General features: G+C 40.0%; 1 protein-coding gene across 3 annotated transcripts in view; it reads left to right on the top strand.

Moving 5' to 3' along the window:
* The window catches only part of furina (furin (paired basic amino acid cleaving enzyme) a), a 79,267-nt gene that overhangs the window by 4,684 nt on the left and 55,445 nt on the right, over positions 1–19,138 (top strand). For all 3 annotated transcript variants that reach the window (XM_007549897.2, XM_007549899.2, XM_007549898.2), the window contains exon 2: positions 4,289–4,612. In XM_007549897.2, coding sequence (XP_007549959.1) covers positions 4,403–4,612 — 210 coding nt within the window. In that variant the 5' untranslated portion in view covers positions 4,289–4,402. The remainder of the gene's footprint in view (positions 1–4,288; positions 4,613–19,138) is intronic.

Raw genomic sequence — 19,138 nt, 5'->3', positions numbered from 1 at the left:
GTTTCTCTCTTATTGTAGCCTCTTTGGAAGTTGATGTTTGTAAAAGTTTTGATTTGATAAAGGGTCAATTTGATGTGTTTTTTTTTTTTTTTTTTTTTGTTTCTGTTGGCTCAACATTGACACAGGTAGATTTGTCTCTGTTGGGAAGCTATTTATAGAATAAAATGTAGGCCTTTGTAAAGCCTGACTTGGATTAGCAGCCCGTCTTTCCGGGACAGAAACAGGTTGACCTGTTTGACTGGTATTTGCTGTGGACAGTTGCCTCATAATCTACTGAAGGAAATTTACAGTACAGTTTAAGACACTAACTTTTCACTTTGCTCATGGACATCTCAGGATGTTTTCATCTCTTTATTTTGGTTATAAAAACGGTTTGAAATTTCATTTTAGTGCTTTGAAACCAACCCAAGTTGTCAGGATTTTTCTTGATAGCTACATTGCGCACCAGTACAGACCAACAAAATGTCAATGGATGGGAAGGTCTGCTCTGATTGATCCATGGACGAGTGAAAAGAGCAGATGTTTCAGTTTATGTGTGTTATCTGATCAGCTGTTTCCACAATGTGCGTTAACACTTGGAAAGGTTTGTTGACCCTGTGTAGCACGAGATAAGCCACATGCTACCGTTAAACCATATTATAAAATTTAATGGTCGTATTAACTTTTTCCCGTCTTTCAACTAGGCAAATGTGTCTTTATGATCCAACCGTCACTGGGTCAGATGTTTTCTGAATAAACAACAGTCAATTATTTGCTTGATGTTAGTGATGCACCGATTAACCAGTCAGAAATCTGAATTCTCAACCGTTAAACACTGACAAATGAGAGGCAAATCAGATACTGAAAAATTTTAATATTCCTGTTTGCTTGAATGCATCAAAACTATGAACTCCCACCATTCGTAACAGAAGCACATTAACTAAATGCGTGTTCTTCAAGACACTTTTATTAAGTTTGATTAAAATAATTTGCCTGTTGGGGATGTGAGCTTCTTGAATAGGGATGATGTTGTAATTCCTATGTATTCCTTAAGGGAGAAAATCAGAATCGGTCAAATCCTCAGTCAGTGAGTCAGACCTTAAAGGAACACAAATAATAAATAAATAAAAAATCCTGCTTCAATCTGCACTTGAAAATGTATTGCTTTTGGTTTTAGAGACGTGACGCAATCACTTTTTATTCTAATTGTCCCTTAATTACCCCATACACTGAGATGCTCCTGTGTTTTTAATTTGAAATAACAGGTTTTTATAAGAGGAGAGAAAAATGAGCCGCCGCTGCCTCTAAACGCATTATTCTTTCATTGCAACATATCATCATGGGAAATCTTCTGGAGCTTGTTTGTCCTTCCCGAGGCTAACACAATGGCTTACATGGGAGAAGTGACTATATTGCTTATAACACCTGAGTAAAAAGAAATAGGTGAGAGCCGCGGCTCCACCATAGACACCACTGGAGATCTCGTATAACTGCACGGAGAGGGAACTGCACAATAGGAGCATTGTGCTCAGAGAGGTCTAGTCCATTCGGTGGCACAGCGGTTAGCATGACTGATAATGGTCTGAACAGACAATGAAGCTGACCCCACAGCATTACTGCAGAAGTGTGTCAGCAAACAATTAAACATCAAGCTAAGATTTGTGTCTGGGTACAAAACCTGGTAGCAGAAACCTAAAATGAGGAATTGGGTTTTCCATCTTTGTTTATAGCGCAAGGCTATCTTGCAGCATGCTACAAGAAAAGAAAAGAAAAGAAAAAATAAATAAATAAAAAGTGGAAGCACTAAAAATTTCTACTTTGTGGAAAAAAAAAAAAATCTCTCCACTGCTTTTTATGTGCTGTCCTTGGCTGCAGCCTTTTCAGTAGCTGCCACCGCTGCCTGAGGCGTTCACCCTCGAGAGGCTACTTCACTTCCTACTGAAACGGACTCTGTTGTTATCCCTCAGCATCCAGGGTGTGGTCCTGCTTTCCAACCACACTCCTCCACCTCTGCTGCCAACTCGGTCTACCTAAGCATTTTTCTTTTGCAACCTTCGTTGACAGTAACGTCCCGTGGGAGTTTGGAGGCCTAAATTTGCTGCCGTGTGCCTGACCACAATATCAGGTCCGCTCCAGACGCCCCGCTCACTGCGTCATGCCGGATTGTTAAATGCCTGTTCTTAGCTGGGCTGCTCAAACCTGCTGTTTTGGAACTTTAGTTGTTGTTTTTTTTTTTTGGTTGATCCAAAAGCAAATAAGTAAATACTGTAAGTTATATGATTCGTTTAAAATCTGGTGTGTCCCAGGTACATTTAAAAAGTTTTTTTTTTTTCTCATATGATCAGACCCAGGCCACTTTGTGATCCTAAATTCTATATTTGTCGAATGTTTTCTAACTGTTTACGTCGCATTTTATTCGACTTTCATACCAATGCATGCGGCACACTCAGGATTTTGGAAAACATGAAAGACTGGGATCAGCAATAGACAAAAGAAGCATGTGACTGCCGCTCTATATTTACAATCGCACGCTTCATCCGTTCTTCAGAGTTTTAGTTTTCAGCTTTATCTCAGCAGAACAGCGCTTCTGCTGAAAAGCTAACTTCCTCAAAATCCTGGTTTCTGTCCTTCAAAACAAAAGGTATCCAACAGCAGTGCTTACTAGCAACATTGTAGCAGACAGCCTTGATGGAGGAAGTCCCATTTTGTCTATTCTGATAACACAACTGTCTATCTATGGAGGGCCAAGAGGGAAAAAATAAATACATAAATTCTTCATTAAGTCATACACCATAAAACATATACTTAAATAGATGTTTATTACATAAATTATCTAGACAACTGATGTATTATCATTAAAATGTAGACATTTAATAGCTGATGCAGATTGTTCATTAAATATAATAATTATTCCTAGTTTCTTGTTCTGCAGTGTCACTGTGACACAATTTTATTTGTCAAGTTGAGGGGCGGCGCTTTGGGCGGGGCTTACATGGATCTGTTGAACTCCACCAGGGCAGCCTCATTTTTGTGTCGGCCTTTGTAATAAAAGTTTTCCCTTGAGCTCTTTGGAGAGAGTTTACAATTAGCAGACAACTCGGAAGCAGAAGATTATCATCCAGATTATGTGGCTGACAGATCCGTGTAAATGAATGATTTAATGGTAATCAATAAATGTAATGTTTATTAACATTTTTTTTAAAGCATTTTATTAAACATTTATTTTATTTAACGTAATATTTAATTAACTCAATGATGCATTTATTTGATTTTGTCCCTTGTGGCCCTCCATACGTAGCATTTGTATTTGTGTACAACTTGCTGCATGCAGCATGCCGAGTGTGTTGCATGCGATGTTGCGTCCAACACACACGACAGTGGAGTGACGAGTGGAGTCCAGGTCGCTCCAGGACTGCAGGCTGGTTGCAATGGAGTCTGATGGTAGCTGCATTAAAATGATGATATGAAGAGCACAAAAAAAAACAAAAAAACAATGCATCAGCATAAAGACTTGCGATGTGAACAGTTGAGACAGTTTGTCTTCTACTTTAATCTAGCTTAATGTTTCCTTTTTGTGCAAAACTAAATGAAATACTATAAGATACAAGTTAGGAAAGCAAGGAGATTTGTTTTTTGTTTTTTAAAAACTTTTAGAAAACTGTGTGTCCCGAATATACCTCATATTATCTCTGCTCAAGAACAAATAAAATACGAGCTACATTTCAGATATGGCATACAAGTAAGTATGCAGCTCTATCTTAGGTAGTTGCACATATATTTAAGAAATGTTATACTAAGATGTAATTAGAAAAATTAAAGACAGTATACCTTTTAATATATTTTAATACACTTAATCTATAATATTGTAAATCTGTCTTAATGTTTTTTTTGTTTTTGTTTTTTTTTTACTTAAGAGCCAAAATGTTCAAATGATATTTAAGATGCAGTCTATCTTAAATGCATCTACATACATTTGATACAGTGTGTCTTAAATGGTTCTTTTTTTTATATCTAACTTTATATTAGAAACGCATTCATCCAAGATGAAATTAGTAGCCGGTTTCTTAAAATCAGCAGCTGTCGTGTTTTCACCCCTTTCTTTAGTTTTCTATATTTAAAACTCAGAGAAGAGATGCGATTTTTATCTTTTTTTCTTGTTCTTTTGTTTTCTTCCTCCTACATTTGGGTTAACACGGGGTGATAAATCTTCTTTGTTCATACTGGACCCAGTCCAGCTTGCTGTTTTGGGACTTGTACATCGGTTCTGACGCTCCGTGGTTTCCCCCCATCTTCTTTTGTTTCTCTCCAGGTGAGCTGCGACTCTCGCTGCCTTCGACTCCCTGTGCACCTGCATGTGCTGTAAGCAGCCCCGGCCCGTTGGAGAGCTGCTTCGCTCCGTGACTGTCCTGCTTTAGGAGAACCCATGGCTTCTGGGCCTCCATCTCCCTCCATAGGCTGCAGGCTCAGGCTGCTGCAGCTGCTAATCGGGGCTGTGTTTGTGCTGCTGGTGTCCGGGTTTGGATCGGCTCTGGGTCACAAGGTCTACACCAACACATGGGCGGTCCACATACCCGGCGGTCCGGAGGAAGCGGACCAAATTGCCAAGAAACATGGCTTCATAAACCATGGACATGTAAGTTGTTTGGGCTGTTTTTAGTGTAGTTCTTTAGCTGCTGCCGGGATATGCGTCACTGGTCGAGGTCGAGGTTACCAAGGCCAGGTTTTGACTATGCAAATAAGAGATACCTGAAACCTGAAGCTGTTGCACACAGTATCCCATTACTTTGTAGCTAATATCCGCCTTTATTTGCTATTAGGGTTCTCCAGAAAACCCTCGAATGCTCTTTTAACCCCTCTTTGAAATATTTATGGATGATTTTTCATTATTTATGTTCATTTTTTTTTTTGTGGGAGGACAGCAAAGTAACATTATCCCTTTCTATTTTTGCTCATGTTTCCTTCCACACACACAAACCTTGAAATGTTCAAAGAGTAAAAAATCTCTCCTTTTGTGTTTGCAATGAAACCACCTTGCATTGACGTTTTTGTGCAGGTGCTTCATTGTTGTGCAGACGATATCTTTTACAGGCGTGTCACTGATCTTTCTTTTCTAGGGATAACTTGACAGGGTTTTTCTTCTAATGCATTCAGTTCACAAGAACAGGTGTGTTCCTGGGTTGTTTCTGTGAAGCTTTAGAGCTTTTGAATGTGAAAAATGCTTCCAGGTGAACAGGTTAGACGACAAGTCCAAGAGTACAGTGTATCTACATGGAAATATGAAAGCTGACATGGAAAATGCTTTCAAACTTTGGATAAAAAAGAAAAATTCACTGTAAATAAAAGGTACATTTCGTCACACATGCATGTTTCAGACCATGAAGCAAATTTTAATCATATGGCTTACAAAAAGTGGCAATGAGTGAATGAATCCCGGTTCGCACTTCTTTGCAGAATTGTTGTTTTAAGAAGCGGTACAACACCTCAATCAAATTTAAGTGGAAACTTCTACTAGGCAGCTCTAAAAGCTTAGTTTTTTTTGGAGCCGCAGAAGGTTCTGGATGCATCTTTTTTAAACAAATGTGTCTTCTTACATGATTGTTGAAACTGTCCTCATGTTGTAACAGTGTAGCATCAGACAGTCTGTGAAAAAAAATCAAGCTCCTCTCGTCCTTCGTGTGTTCCTACAGCCATCTGCAGAAATACACCACTCCCGTTTAGAAACAACCAATCAGAGCCAGGGGGAAGGATTTGAGTTTTATTTATTTATTTTTTTTTAAATTGGGGGCATGGTGTGTTGCTTTTTGAGATCATGTGCCCTACACCACAGACAGGCTCTAATTAAATGATATATGATTGTGTTGGTAGTTAAATTGACCTAAATACTTGTGGTACAGTGATTCATCTCAATTGCTTCATAGTTTTACAAAAGAGGCAGTTGCAATTTCTTACACGGCAGGTAAATTCATTTCCCCCATTATTAGTGAATCGTTTGTTGTATTGATTCGTAATATATTTATTTGGTCTTTGAGCTGAAAAGTCCAACTGTGATGCAGGAGATTTCTGAATGTGTGCTAAAGAGGTGTAGTTAAATCGATAATTTGCCTTTGTACAAGTCATAAAATAGCTTAATGCCTTTAAGTGAAAAATTAAGAATTTTTTTTGTGTACTTTTGAGAAAGCTCTCAAAGTGGCTATGACTAATTTAACCAGCTGAGCCAAGAAAACTGTAATCTTTTCCAATGTGTGTGGGTGACGTTTTCCTTCTTTATGACTTCCTGCTTGGCTCCATTGGAAGCCAATCAGCTGGGTTATCATTTCCCATCATCAGCTTCTCCCATAAAAACAAATACTGAAGTAAACTAGTGTAGCCTTTAGGCAGATGTTGCTGGATATGTTTGTTTTTTATTCAAATTTCTTTTTTCTTAAGAACTGCTGAGCATCAAATCCATGAAGGCGCTTAAACATCCTGCAGATATTTTACTTGTAAAAGCAGATGTCATGATTGTTGATGTTGATTCTAGATAAAAGGCTACAATTTAATGACTGGGTCTCTTAAATATTTAAGAATGTATTTGATTTGTGTTCTGCTGTTTGCACGTAGCAGTCTTTATATGTTAGAGCTCAGTCTACCGGTTTGAGCTTTTTGCAATCGAAAACCAGAGAACAAGCAGCTCTTCATCCAGATGTTTAAAGTCCACCATGTCTCTGCTCTAATGGGCACCAGTGTTCTGTACTGCACCATATGGCCCGACTGGTCGCATGGGAAAGATGTTAATTGTGCTCTGTATCATAGCATGAACACTAATGAGCAACCCTACGCACTTAAATCCTTTAAGTATGCATTTGCTGCGGAAAGCGGGGGAAACACAAACAAAGCAACCACACCTGGGTGCTAAGAAAACGGCTCCCTGGAGAAGAGTCCCCGTGTGAGCTTTGGTCGGACTCGGAAGCTTGCTTCAGATAATTTTTGATATTCTGAAAGCTGGGAGTTGGACTTTTATGTCCGAGCTGAGCTGGACTGATAAGCAGCTCTTGACAGAGTGTCTGAGGCCGTTTCTGCTTAATAACGCTGCATTAACGAGGATATCTAGGAGGATGCTGAGTAAAGACTTGAACAGCCACTGAAGTGAAAACAGATGTGATCTCTCCCAGTATTCTTTCTCCATGACTTTGATCTCTTACCTTGCATGCATCTTTTTAAATGTTGGCTAATTAAACCCAGTTAGGACCCATCACACTGTTTAATCAAACAAATAAACAAAAAAATCCCCCAGCCACGTCTTGTTGAATCATTGAAGCCAACTTGTGCTGTTGACGACCTCTATTACTTTTAACCTTATCCACATGTGACTCATTTTTACCTCACGAAAAAAGTAAAGTCAAAATATCAGAGTTGTTCAACAGTGGAACACTTAATCCTTGCCAGAAGAGCTACACGTGAATGGTGTTCCCTGTTTAAAATGAATTGCAGAATGAAAATTTAATGAGCAACAAAGCTGAAATAAAGCATGAGGATGAATCTGGTTCTGCTGATGCCACAAAGTAAAGATGGAGTTTATGTTTGCCGGGATTCAACAGCGGAGCTGCGCGTTAACTGTCAACTGTGCAACAAAGTGCAATTAAAGATGCCACCTTGGGCATTATAAAACTGATGTACATTTCCTCCCTTTATGCTGTATGGGCCAAACAATTATAAGATGATAAATTAATTAATTATGAGGGTGATTGCCAGATGAACACTATTTCAGGAGATTTACCTTTCCAGTTTGGACAGGTACCGTTAGGCCTTGGCCTGGTATATATAAATACTCCGTTCATTAGCTTTGAAAGGCGAGCTTGATGATCACAAGCAATGACTTCAATAAAGATGCTCTGATGCGCTGCACTGTCTAGATGGCATAGCATTTTTGTTCATTGATTAAAATGAAGCTATTAGTTTAGAAATGGGAACAAACAAATCTGCAAAGGTTTTTTGCCTCACAGCTGATTAGAAATGAAAGTTGCTGTGTGTGTGAGTGTGTGAGTGTGTGTGTGTGACAGACTGTAACATATCTGAGCTGTGAGTTTCTTTCCTCTGGTTTGTGTTGGCGTTGGACAGGAGCCCTGCATGATGGGATCAAAGACCAGCTGGACAGGTGTTTTCATTCCACCTTCACTCACTCTGTTTGCAATATGGCATCTATAGCTCTTCTACCCTAAAGACATGGATTATTTATTGCTCTCTGCCGCCATTCATGTCCACACAAGAGACACATTTCTGCAAATATAGAGTTTGCTAGCAACAGATCATACACATCAAAATTTCTTGTGAAAATTCAAGCTGTATTTTCTTAGATGCTCTTGAATGCAGTTAAAAACAATTTCTTTTCAAAGCCAGTTTTGGTTTTCCTTAGGCTTTGCTGTAACACATTTTAAGCTATTTTTAGCATACTATGCTAGCAGTTAGCCTGATTAGCACGACTAGCATTACCTTTCTGTTTTCATCAACCAATGTAAATCCTTACCTTGAGTCTGAGATTCCTGAAAAGAATCAAATATTCCCAAATCCAGCGCCTTCCACACCAGATCGATGCTAAAAGCAATTGTGCTGTACTCTGGTTAGCCTTCCTGTTATCTTCTGAAAGTCTAGCTCTCTGTCACAGCTTCTTTTTACATGGCCTTGTACGTCTCTGTGCTTCTCTGACTTAATTTCAACTCACATAATCTCAGCATCCACACCTATCAGTTCAATCTGGTAGAGTTTAACCTGCTCTGTTTACTGATTAAAAAAAAAAAAAAAAAAAATCAGATTTTTGAATTTCCCACCTGCTGGTGCCCCAAAGTTCAAGGCTGATTGGCGGAAGAAAAACATTATAAATGGAAAGAAGTGACTTTTTAATTAGATTTTTATTTTTGTGTATTTGATTCTCTAGTATGATGTTTGGTAAGCTTGTGGCTATTTGTTGTCGCATTTATTGACATGTAATGGGCTGACGTAAGCATTTTTAAGTTAAAGGTATTTTATGTAACAAATATAAAAAAATTTTTTTTTAAATATGCAGTCAAAAATTACTTCCAAACGTTTCCTTAATTAACATTCTGTAAGGTTTGCAAAAGGGACATTTTTCTGCAGTATATAAAATAAAACTAAATCTTACGTCAGATCTGTGTCCGTTTAAGTTTTCATTAGGATCCAAATTAATAGTACAACAAGCTGCATCAGAAGGTGTAAATGTGGGGGCAGAAAGCAGGGAATGATGGGAATGTTTGCTTGATCAGGATCTGCTACTTGTTTCCCTTGATGTTTCTCTTGACTGGTGTAATGGATCTGTCCTTATCATTGGCACTGTTGTTGAGGTCAAAATACATTCGAACTCCATTTTGTTTTTCTGTCCCTGCTAATCGATAAAGCTGAGCTGGCTGGTGCGAGTGGGTTGTTTGATGGTGTGGAAACACCGAAGCCCTGTTGACTGATGGCAGTTTGTTATAGAAATTTCTGACCCAGAAGTGCACTAACTGTCAGGATTAAGGTGCTGCCTCGTTGCTCTGTCATTTGTCATCCTCTAAACTTTGTAAGTCATCCACTTTTTTGCCCTCTGGTTCGTTTTTAAAATTGTTGATGTAAAAAAAACACCAAACGATTAAAAGTATTTGAAAATACCTGATCTTTTTAAAAGTAAACAGCTACGGTAACCAAGTGATTAGGCTTTTCGCTGCGCAGGCGCTTCTAGATTAGAGTGCTATTCAAAACAAGGCAAATAATTAAAACCAAGTTAAAGTCATACAATTAAGAAATGGCTGACTCACACTGCAGTAAACCGGCTTTGGCAACAATCCTGCATCTGCTGATGGTTATTTTGCATTTTAAAGACCCTCTTTTTTGCTCACATCATCAAACTTGCGCTGCAGTTAAAGCGGAACCTGAAATTGTGGCGCTGTTCCCGGTCCGATTGCGCTCCCATTAGGGAGGTATTTAAATAAATAGTGAAATGGGATTTGAAGGAAGCCATTACTGGTAAGACGGAGGTCAGTAATGAGGACTGACACGAGCGAATGAATGCCGAGGATCATTAGGAGCGCGATCTTCAGCATGGATAGGATCAAATGTTACGAGATCAAAGGAATGATTTAAAAATGAATAAACTGCAGGCAGCGCCGCAACAAAAGGACTCCTTTTCCATTTGATCAGCTTGGCTGCTGGTGAAGCTGCTGCTGTTGCCGTTTGTGGGACTGAAACATTGTCTTTTTGTGACCTTAGGATTTCACCATCTTTCTCATCTTCCATGTGGCACATCAAAGTTCTTTTCCTGAAGATGAGTCCTTAAACCTTCACTCTTTGTAGCTGCACCTCAGAGTGAGTTATTAACTTCACTTTCATCAATGCCTTTCTCTTAGTCATCAGCCGTAGAGTCTCAGAAAGCCGCGCCATCCTGATTATAATGATCGGCATGTGCGAGTGCCGCTCAGTGACTGACGGAAGCCTCATTTTCCCAGAAGCTCATATAATTTCTTTTTTTTTGTTTTGTTTCCTGCTTCCTCCTGTTGTTGCGGCATAAATCAGGTGCTCATTTTAAGAAGGCAGCTGGGTTTTCAGAATGCAAAACCGAGATTTAAGTTTTTCTGGGGAGTTGGATTTGATTATTTATGAGAGAGATTTTTGTTTTGTTTGCTGATTTTTTTTAAATATATTTGCTTTATGTAAAAAAAAAAAGCATTCCTTTGCAACATTTCTCAGAAGTCCATGTGAACATGGACTTCTGATGGTGGCAGCAGATAATAACCTGTATTCATAGCTGATCTATTTAGAGCGCAGCATCCTACCCGGGGACTTTGCCTGTAAGAGAGGATTGTGTTTGGGGAAACTGTACCCTTACTGTACTCCATGGCACCATCTTGGCTAGTTTCTAACTAAAAGTACTCACTTCCTCCGTCCTTATGAAACGGTGGAAGCATTTCTTTTTTTTTTTTTTTGATGGTCATTAATATTCTGTAACACAAGATTAAAGAACCGCGCAGAAGAGGCGAACACTGTCTAAAGTTCTGATGAAGTAGATGAGGTCCGTGCTATCAGTAAGTCATGACACAGCACTGCACTTAAGGGCAGCCTCTTTGAGAACTTCTCTTTTATCTAAACTACCGTTCTCCAGGCTGGAAAAGACACGCCACAACTTCTAATCTTTCCACTTCTGATATTTCCCTGTAATTTTAACAGCTTGTTTAAAGTACACCCTTTCCCCCCCCTGGGGCTTTGCAAGGATATTGCAACATATTTCACCAAAGAATTTAATACTGCCACAATTCATGCTTCGTTGTGGCTGCATTTGCATGCAGACGAGAATAAAAAGCCATAAGCCCTCTGTGCAATGTGAACAAGTTGATTTCGCAGAGATTTTCACTCTGCATCTTATTGACACCCTAACAGGATTTTATGATGATTCTTGCTCTAAGTCAGATGAAATTTTAGTGCAACTTGAACCATTTTTTTTTTCTTTCTATGCGAGGCTTGCGGCTTTGAGATCCACAAGTATTCAGCAGATGTGTGACCGTGATGGTCGATAATGACCCATACAATGTAAAGACTTCATTCATATCAGACAGAATGGAGCTTAAATAGAGTGGAAATCGCACAGATTGAAACTCCTTCGCAGTGCGTTACAGTTGCTTATAGATATAAAAGATTAAGAGGTGTTGCAGTCGATGTCTGTTTAGTAATTGATTCGCCTGACAAGTTTTTCCCCAACCTTCTTGCAGCTGAGAAAAGTATTCTCCCTGAATATTGACTCCGACGTTGCTCAAAAGAATCAAAACAGATTTCTCAAATTAGTTTGCTGCAATGTAGCAATGTGGGATTCAGGTTACTTTATGCACAGACGTTTCCATTAAGCAATCAACCAAACTCCACCCAGCTTTATAGTGTTGTAAGATGGTTTAATATGAATTAAGACATGTCTGGTTATTGTTTTTGGAAGCTTACTGTTATGCAATCAGCTGTTTTAGGAATTGCTAACGCAGATCATTGGCAGCAGCCGACACGGGGTTGGGATCCCGATCCTGTGTGAACATGTTTGTCACAGAGATGGAAAGATATCAAAAGATGGATGAGCAAGTTTTATTTGCCCCTTAAGAAAATAAAACAATCTCTTTTGTCAATATTGTTATCACTAGAGCTGAAACAATTAATCTTGATGAATAAATTATTGAGATAATTGTTAAACCGACTCAGTAATCGTTAACTAGAGTTTACAGACTCATTTGCTGGAAGAAGAACAAACAGAGCGTTATTTTAGTGAAATCCAGTTTGTATTTAATATGGAAAAAAAGAAAAAAGAAAACATTTCTGTGTCTGTAAATTTATTCTCTATCCAGAACTAAAGTGGTATAGTTTTAGCTTCTCTAATTGATTATGACAATAGTAATTAGTTGCAACCCGTCAAAGTTTGGGATAAAGGTCCATCTGTGCAACACGCTAACTGAGAAAAAGCCCTGAAGCTTCTTATGTCGCATTCGTGTTAAAAGTATGTGTTGCGTCTGTAACTCGCCGTGGTTGTCTTGCATTTAGAAACTTGTGGGTTTGACTTCAGCTTCTTCCTGTCACATGTTGAGTTGGCCCTGGTGAAAGAGTTAAACTCAAGTTGCCACTGATCTGTGTCTCAGTGAATCAGTGAGTGAAAACTGCACTGCGAAGCTAGACCAGAAAAGTGTTAAAAAAAAATTCAGTTCCGTTACCATTAACCAGAAATGATTCCTGTTTTTTTTTTTTTTTTTTTTTAATGACGATATGAGTCTCTTCTGTGATGTTGTCCAGTGGATTTAATGATAAGATGAGAGGAGTTGCGCCACATAGAGAGGAATTGAATATTTCATGCGAGGGGCAGAGCGGGTGCCCCGTTCACTTCGGCTAATGTTCCTTGACGAAGCCGTCCGGGGTTCAATTCCCGACCTCTGGGCCTTTGTTGCTCGTCTTCCCCTCTTTTCTCTCTCTGCTCCTCTCTGGTCTGAAACACTGCAAATAAAAATTCATTCTCCTTCTGCTTTCAGATCATTTCTTTGTTGTCTGTCAGTCTTTCACAGTTTCTTTCTTTTTCTTTTTCTTTTTTCTTCCGCTGAGTGACCTGAATGCTGCTGGATAAATGATTTAAAAGTAGTGGGGGGCTTCTCCGCTGCGTGGAGACTCGTGAAGTATTAGCCCGATGAAGTGAACTGAATTCATCTGCTGGATCGCGCCCCGCAAAGTCGGCTTCAGTATGATGAAGAATGCTATGCCGTTTCAGCGTCTCATCGCAAGTTTTATGAATATTTTAAGATAAACGAAGCCGCTTGTTGAACGGTTCTGCTGTCGGAGGGAGCAGAGCAGTTTGTTGCGCTTTAATGATTTGCGGTTAATCTTACCTGTGGAAACTGATAACTGTTTGAGGTTCTGCCATTAAACTTGTGGGCTCGTTTAATTGTGCTGACTTCCAAATACCTTCATTTAGATGCTCTGCTAAACCGTAGAGGCTGCACAGCCAGATAAGGCCTGAATTATTTTTGACCCATCAATCCGCTGAAACTTCATGGCAACCTGCAAGTAGAGAGAAGTAGAAAACAGTGGAAATTAGGAAGCTGAGCGTTCAGAGTCCATAATTGGACTCCAGAGACATGAAATAATTAACTGTGGGGCGGGAGGGGGCTGGGGGGAGGTCAGAGATATTTGCTGGGAAATCCTATAGCAGGACGTGACGATGATTGGAGAAGAAGGGAGCCCGCTGAGTGCTGATTGGAGCTTCTCGGCATGACTCGTACCGTACTATGTGGGTGGTTCCTCTTTTTGTGATCATTATTGCCAAACACAGCCCCGTCTGGAAAAAAACAAGACTCAGCGCCTTCATTAAACCCTGTCAGAGTCGAGTCCGCGCCTCCCTGTTTCTCCCTCCTCATTGTCTCTCCCTAACAATGCTTGAACGTTTCAGCCTGCTCTGCAGCACGGTGTGAAATTAACTCTGAACTTCTCACACAAACAGTGAGAATAATTGTTTCCTTCATCAGCGGCGTTCAAACGAGTCAGCAAGTTTACTTTAGGTGGAAAAAAACCAAAACCAAAAACAAAAGCAGGTGCGTCACTAAGAGCATTCAGCTTGAGAAACCGTAGATTAATGTGGAAAAGTCCCTTTCATAAGTGAATGTTGCGTTAAATGTTTTGACTAATATTTGTCAATAGGGTGTGACTCTAATTAAATCCTATGAGCGTGTACAGTCAGAAAAAAAAAAAAAAAGTTATATACTGGCAAGGCACAGCCCATTTAATAAATGTGGCCTGATGATATAAAATTGGCCCTAAACACAAACATCCCTATATCATCCAGAAAGTGCTAAAAGTCTCACTACCACACATTAAACTCCTCCTCGAATAACAGAGCAGCGTGGACAATGAGTGTTTGCTGTTTTTTTTTTTGTTTTGTTTTTTTCCTTTCCTCTTTTCGTTTTCCTGTTGCTGACCAGATCCAGCTGCTGTGAAGGCATCAATCATGCTATTCATCATGGATACCATTACGATGCCCCGAAGGCCCCTCCGGGGTCCTCGAGTCAAACACCGCAACGCGCACAGATTGCTACTTCTAAATATTTGATCACGTTTAAGCATGTTTTGTAAGCTTGTTTGCTTTTGCCGTATCTTCATTAATCTTTAACGCGGCACTCTGTGCTGTGACTCTGTCCTACTTCAGGCTGAAGGGTGTGCAGCGTAGCGCAGCTATTGTAGCGCGTCCCATGGAGATGATGCTGCTGCTGCTTTGAAGTTCGGTAATGAATGCGTCTAAATCGGTGTGTGCTGTCAGAGTTGTTGGATTTGGCCCCCTCGTTGGGTGCAGACAGGCTTTTTTTATCCAGGGAGGAGAGAATTGTTACCAAAGCGGGGCTGGTTCGTCAGTGACAGAACGGTGCCTCTGCGCTTGCTACTTGCTGCTGTCAATAAGAGAGCCTCCTTTTATCCGGGGCGCCGCTCTGTTGTTCATCAAGTACCCCCAGATCTCACTTCATCTTAGCACAGCCGCTCCTCTTTGGACACTAATGAACTTCACAGTTGACTCATCGTGTTCATTTGGCTAAAGACCTCGGTGGCGAAAGGACAAAGTTGCCAGCCAGAAGTGATTATCCAAAAAAAAAAAAATTAAATAAAAATACTGACTCACTCTGTATGCGCGTTGCAGTAGAAACGAAACCAGAAAAAATCTCTGTAATTATTTTTCAGCTGGTGAATTATTGCCAGCTATTTTTCCATAGACAGAGACGCTATATGTAGTTAAAATACTGAAAAAATATATTTAGTTAGTGATCTGGAAGGTTGAAGACTAAGTTCTAACCAAACAGAAGCAGCATTCAGTTTCTATGCTCCTCTAATCTGGAGTAAGCTCCCGGAACACTGAAAAACATCTGAAACTCTGAGTTCCTTTAGATCACGGCTAAAAGCTTCCCTGTTTAGAGCTGCCTTTGTGGGAAACTGATCAACATATTTGATGTATTTGCTTCATGACTCTGATGATAAAATTGGACAACATGTAACATTTATGCCTCGTTATATAATTGATGACTGTTTTCATGATGTAAGGCGCTTTGAACTGCCTTGTTGCTGAAATGTGCAACACAAATTTGACTTGAGTCAAATTTGGGACGCTTTGATTGTCCCATATCAAAGCGTGCACTTTGATATGGGACATACAACTAGAACCTCAAGAACCCTGCTGCACATTTTGTTTTTTTCCTAATGTCATCGTCGTTAGGAAACAGAAGTTGGAATCAGCAGCTCAGATTGCAAAGAGAAGCTGAAAATCTGTATCTGTCTGAAAAGCACTGGTCTGTTTTATCTCTACTAAATATAAAAGGAAATGTGTTTGCTGCAGTTTCCACAGTGAACAACAAATAGCTACTGGTCTGCTCATAAATTTTCATGAGCTAATCCCAGATGAGGATGATTCAGTAACACTCCAGATGTTGATGCTTAAGGTTACAAATTGCCTCTTGCTTCTCAGCCTCCAATGTTGCGTTTGTTATAATAATTGAACTAATTATGTTGCTGAAGATGTTTATCACGTATCAGGATAGACGTTTTTAAATGGATCAGATCAATAGATGCAGCTACACTTAGTGATGTGTGACTGAACTGTGCTGCCATCTGTAGAGCTGCACAATGTTTCTCAGTCTTCATGATTTTTTGTTTTTATTTTTTTAAGAACTGTTATTAAAAAGAAAATACTATCTGGCCAAAATGATCCCACAGATGATGGTGGAGAATGCTGTTATTTTCTAAAGGACTAAAATAACAGAAATCCATTTCTAGAAGCACTTATGGGGGTGGCTTCAAAAAAAAAAAAAAAAAACTTAATCTAAAGACAAAGATGAAAAGAAAAATAGCAGCCTGGTCAGTGGGAGGCAATCTCTCGCCTGCAGCAAAGCGGTGAACCACCCATATTGCCAGGGGTCCTGGGAACCGCAGCAGTTAGGACCCAGCACCGCTCAGTCGTTATTCTGCTCTCCCACAGCGGAGCGATGGGGGCTGGGACGGAGCCCAACCACACGCAGGTCACAGAGGCTGTAACGAGAGCCAGATGTGCAGGAGAGACATGAAAACACTTGGACAGGAACCTCTTTACCTTTTTAAGTATGAGCACGCACACATGTACGCACATGCGCTCTCTCGTGGGAGATGAAGCATTTGAAGAATGTTGGGACAGTAATGGAACTTTTTTTTTTTTTTTTCGCTCTCTTTTTTTTTTATCACTTTCAGAGTTTGCGCTTTTGACAGCTCGTAGATGAGACGATTAGCAGATTTAATCAAAAAGAAAAACAAGAACGCTGACTGCTTATGAAAATACTCATTAGTTTAAACCCCCGGAGTACTGAAGTGTTCAAAGTAGGCAGATTCATATGATTCCTATTTACTCTGAATCTGGGTTGGGGGTTGAACACACCCCTTCAGGGAAGGAAATTACTTCATGGCGTCGTTAAACGAAGTACTTACCCAGCTGTTACAAGATAAGCCTGCTGTAGGTCCAGGTGTGAGCATGTTTGTGACTAAAAAAAAAAAACTAAATACCCCACCAGCATTCTTGTGCAATGATTACGCAAAACCTCATGAATAATAATTGAATTTCATAAGAAAGCATTAATCTGTCTTGTTTCATCAGCCGAGTTGGAGAGAACTGACACAGATTCGTAAAAGTCGTCAGATTCGGCTGGCGTCTCGTGTCACGGAGCCCTCCATGAGGGCAGGGCGCTCTGCTGTGTCAGGCCTCTGCGTCCTTCATCATCGTGGGCCCGGCGACCCGGCCTCGCCTCCTCATGTTTGTTGATGTGGCACACATGCAAGCCGACCCGGAAGGCAGGGCAGCCGTCTGCCGTTACCAAGTTGGAAAGCACAAAGAGCCAGATCGCAGATAAGCCCCTTTTAACAATGAAAACAAGGAGGTGAATGTAAAGCAGCCTTTAACGAGCCTAATGGAGGCAGAACTGTGGGAGGAATGTTGCCAGCTGGGTGGAGCTTTGTTTAGTTTTTCCTTTTACACGAGGAGTCTCGCCGGGGTTGGAGCAGTTTGAGCTGTTTGGATGCGCTGCGGTGAAACACAGAAGCAGGTTTTAGGTTTCAGATCAGATGTCGTTTCCATTGTCGGTTTCACAGAGCTGCTGGTTTCTGTCTGCATAAATGAAACGAGGACGAAACCAGTTATTTGATTTCGCTACTGTGTACCGTTGATTAAAAAAGGCTCTTTTTTTCCCCACACCTTGTTAAGTCATTTGTAGTTGCAATGTTACCCGTCTCATCCGTCTCTTCACTTTGAGTTTTCGCTCCGTGACTAGATGCCAGTTATTTAACTCGAGTTTATTTCCTCCAGCACCTTGTCAAAAATAACAAGAAAAAACTGATCTGTTTGAGCTGCTCTTTCAATTTGTTTTCCACACTCCTCAGTCACGAGGCTGTTCCCTCTCCACGGCGCTACGTTGTGAGTAGGTTGCATGTTTGTTGTTTGAGCGTTTCCAGTAACATACTTGTGCCTCGCCAACTTGGCAGAAGTCTCGTGTAAAAGGTCCTGGAGGTAAAATGTATTTTTCCTGGTAACTCCAGAAAATGCCGTGTTTATCTTTCCAACTTGTCATTTCATCTGTTCTGTTGAAGCAAAAGGATCTTCGGCTCGCCTCGGTTCCCACGAAAGCCTCCTTACCGACGGCTCGCACCCGAAAGACAAGTGACCCGAGATCTAAAGTGAGCTGCTTCTTTCTGCATCTGCCATCCACTTTGCGGAGGAAGTGAAATTTATCAAATCTGTGTCGACCACCGGTTGTTCTTGAGGGTGTTAAAGTGTTCATGAATATTTTATTGCTGATGTAAGCTTTGCATCAGTGAGTTACGGGCCTCCCCGGCCCCTCACCTCATCTCATGTCTGTGAAATTGAATCCCTGGGTGCCCGCTATCTGCTTTATTGTCTATGATGGTTATGCTGACTGAAGCCGTGCTGACTAAATTGGATGCTTTATTTGTTTGTTTTTTAACTGTGGGAGTCGACCGCTGTGTGTTCGGATGAGGAATAATGCTTTAATTTAAATATATGGGTCTTGGCTCCTGGTACGAGTTGCATCTTTATTTAGCTTTTTTAAAGAAAAAAAAAATACCTAAGAGGCACATTATTTTCTTTTTATATTGCATAACAATGATGAGCTGTGTTAAACCTAATCTAAAGAACATAGGTAAACCCATTTTATAACTAACAAAACAATCTGAGGGTCAATTACAATTTCTTTAAAGAATAAATGATGTCTGTTCAGGATTCTTGTGTATTTCAAGGAATAAAACAATATAAAAATAACACCACAACTAAGAAAAATGAAGTCCAATGTGTGAATACTCGAGCATTAAATCTACTTGTCAATGCAGCAGATTAACTAAAATTAAACAAAAACAAAATCTGATTTACAAACTGCTAATACAATGATTATAGTCATTAAAGATGACATGAGTACCCAAAGGTTTCTGAGCAACCAAGGTTATCCTTCAGCTTTCATATCAAACCCAGCAACAGGTCCCTAAAAGACCAATGTTAACTACAACTGTGGTAGTAGGGTTTGCTTCTGATAGTAACTATTGATTTTGATAACGTACTATTATTATTAAACTGTGAAACTCCTTAAAGACGACATTTTTTGCTCTTTTTTTT

This window comes from Poecilia formosa, unplaced genomic scaffold (assembly GCF_000485575.1).
Source record: "Poecilia formosa unplaced genomic scaffold, Poecilia_formosa-5.1.2 Scaffold33, whole genome shotgun sequence".
NCBI classification, from domain to species: domain Eukaryota; kingdom Metazoa; phylum Chordata; class Actinopteri; order Cyprinodontiformes; family Poeciliidae; genus Poecilia; species Poecilia formosa.
Note: the sequence above shows the minus strand (reverse complement) of the source record. Positions and strands in the feature narration are given on the sequence as shown.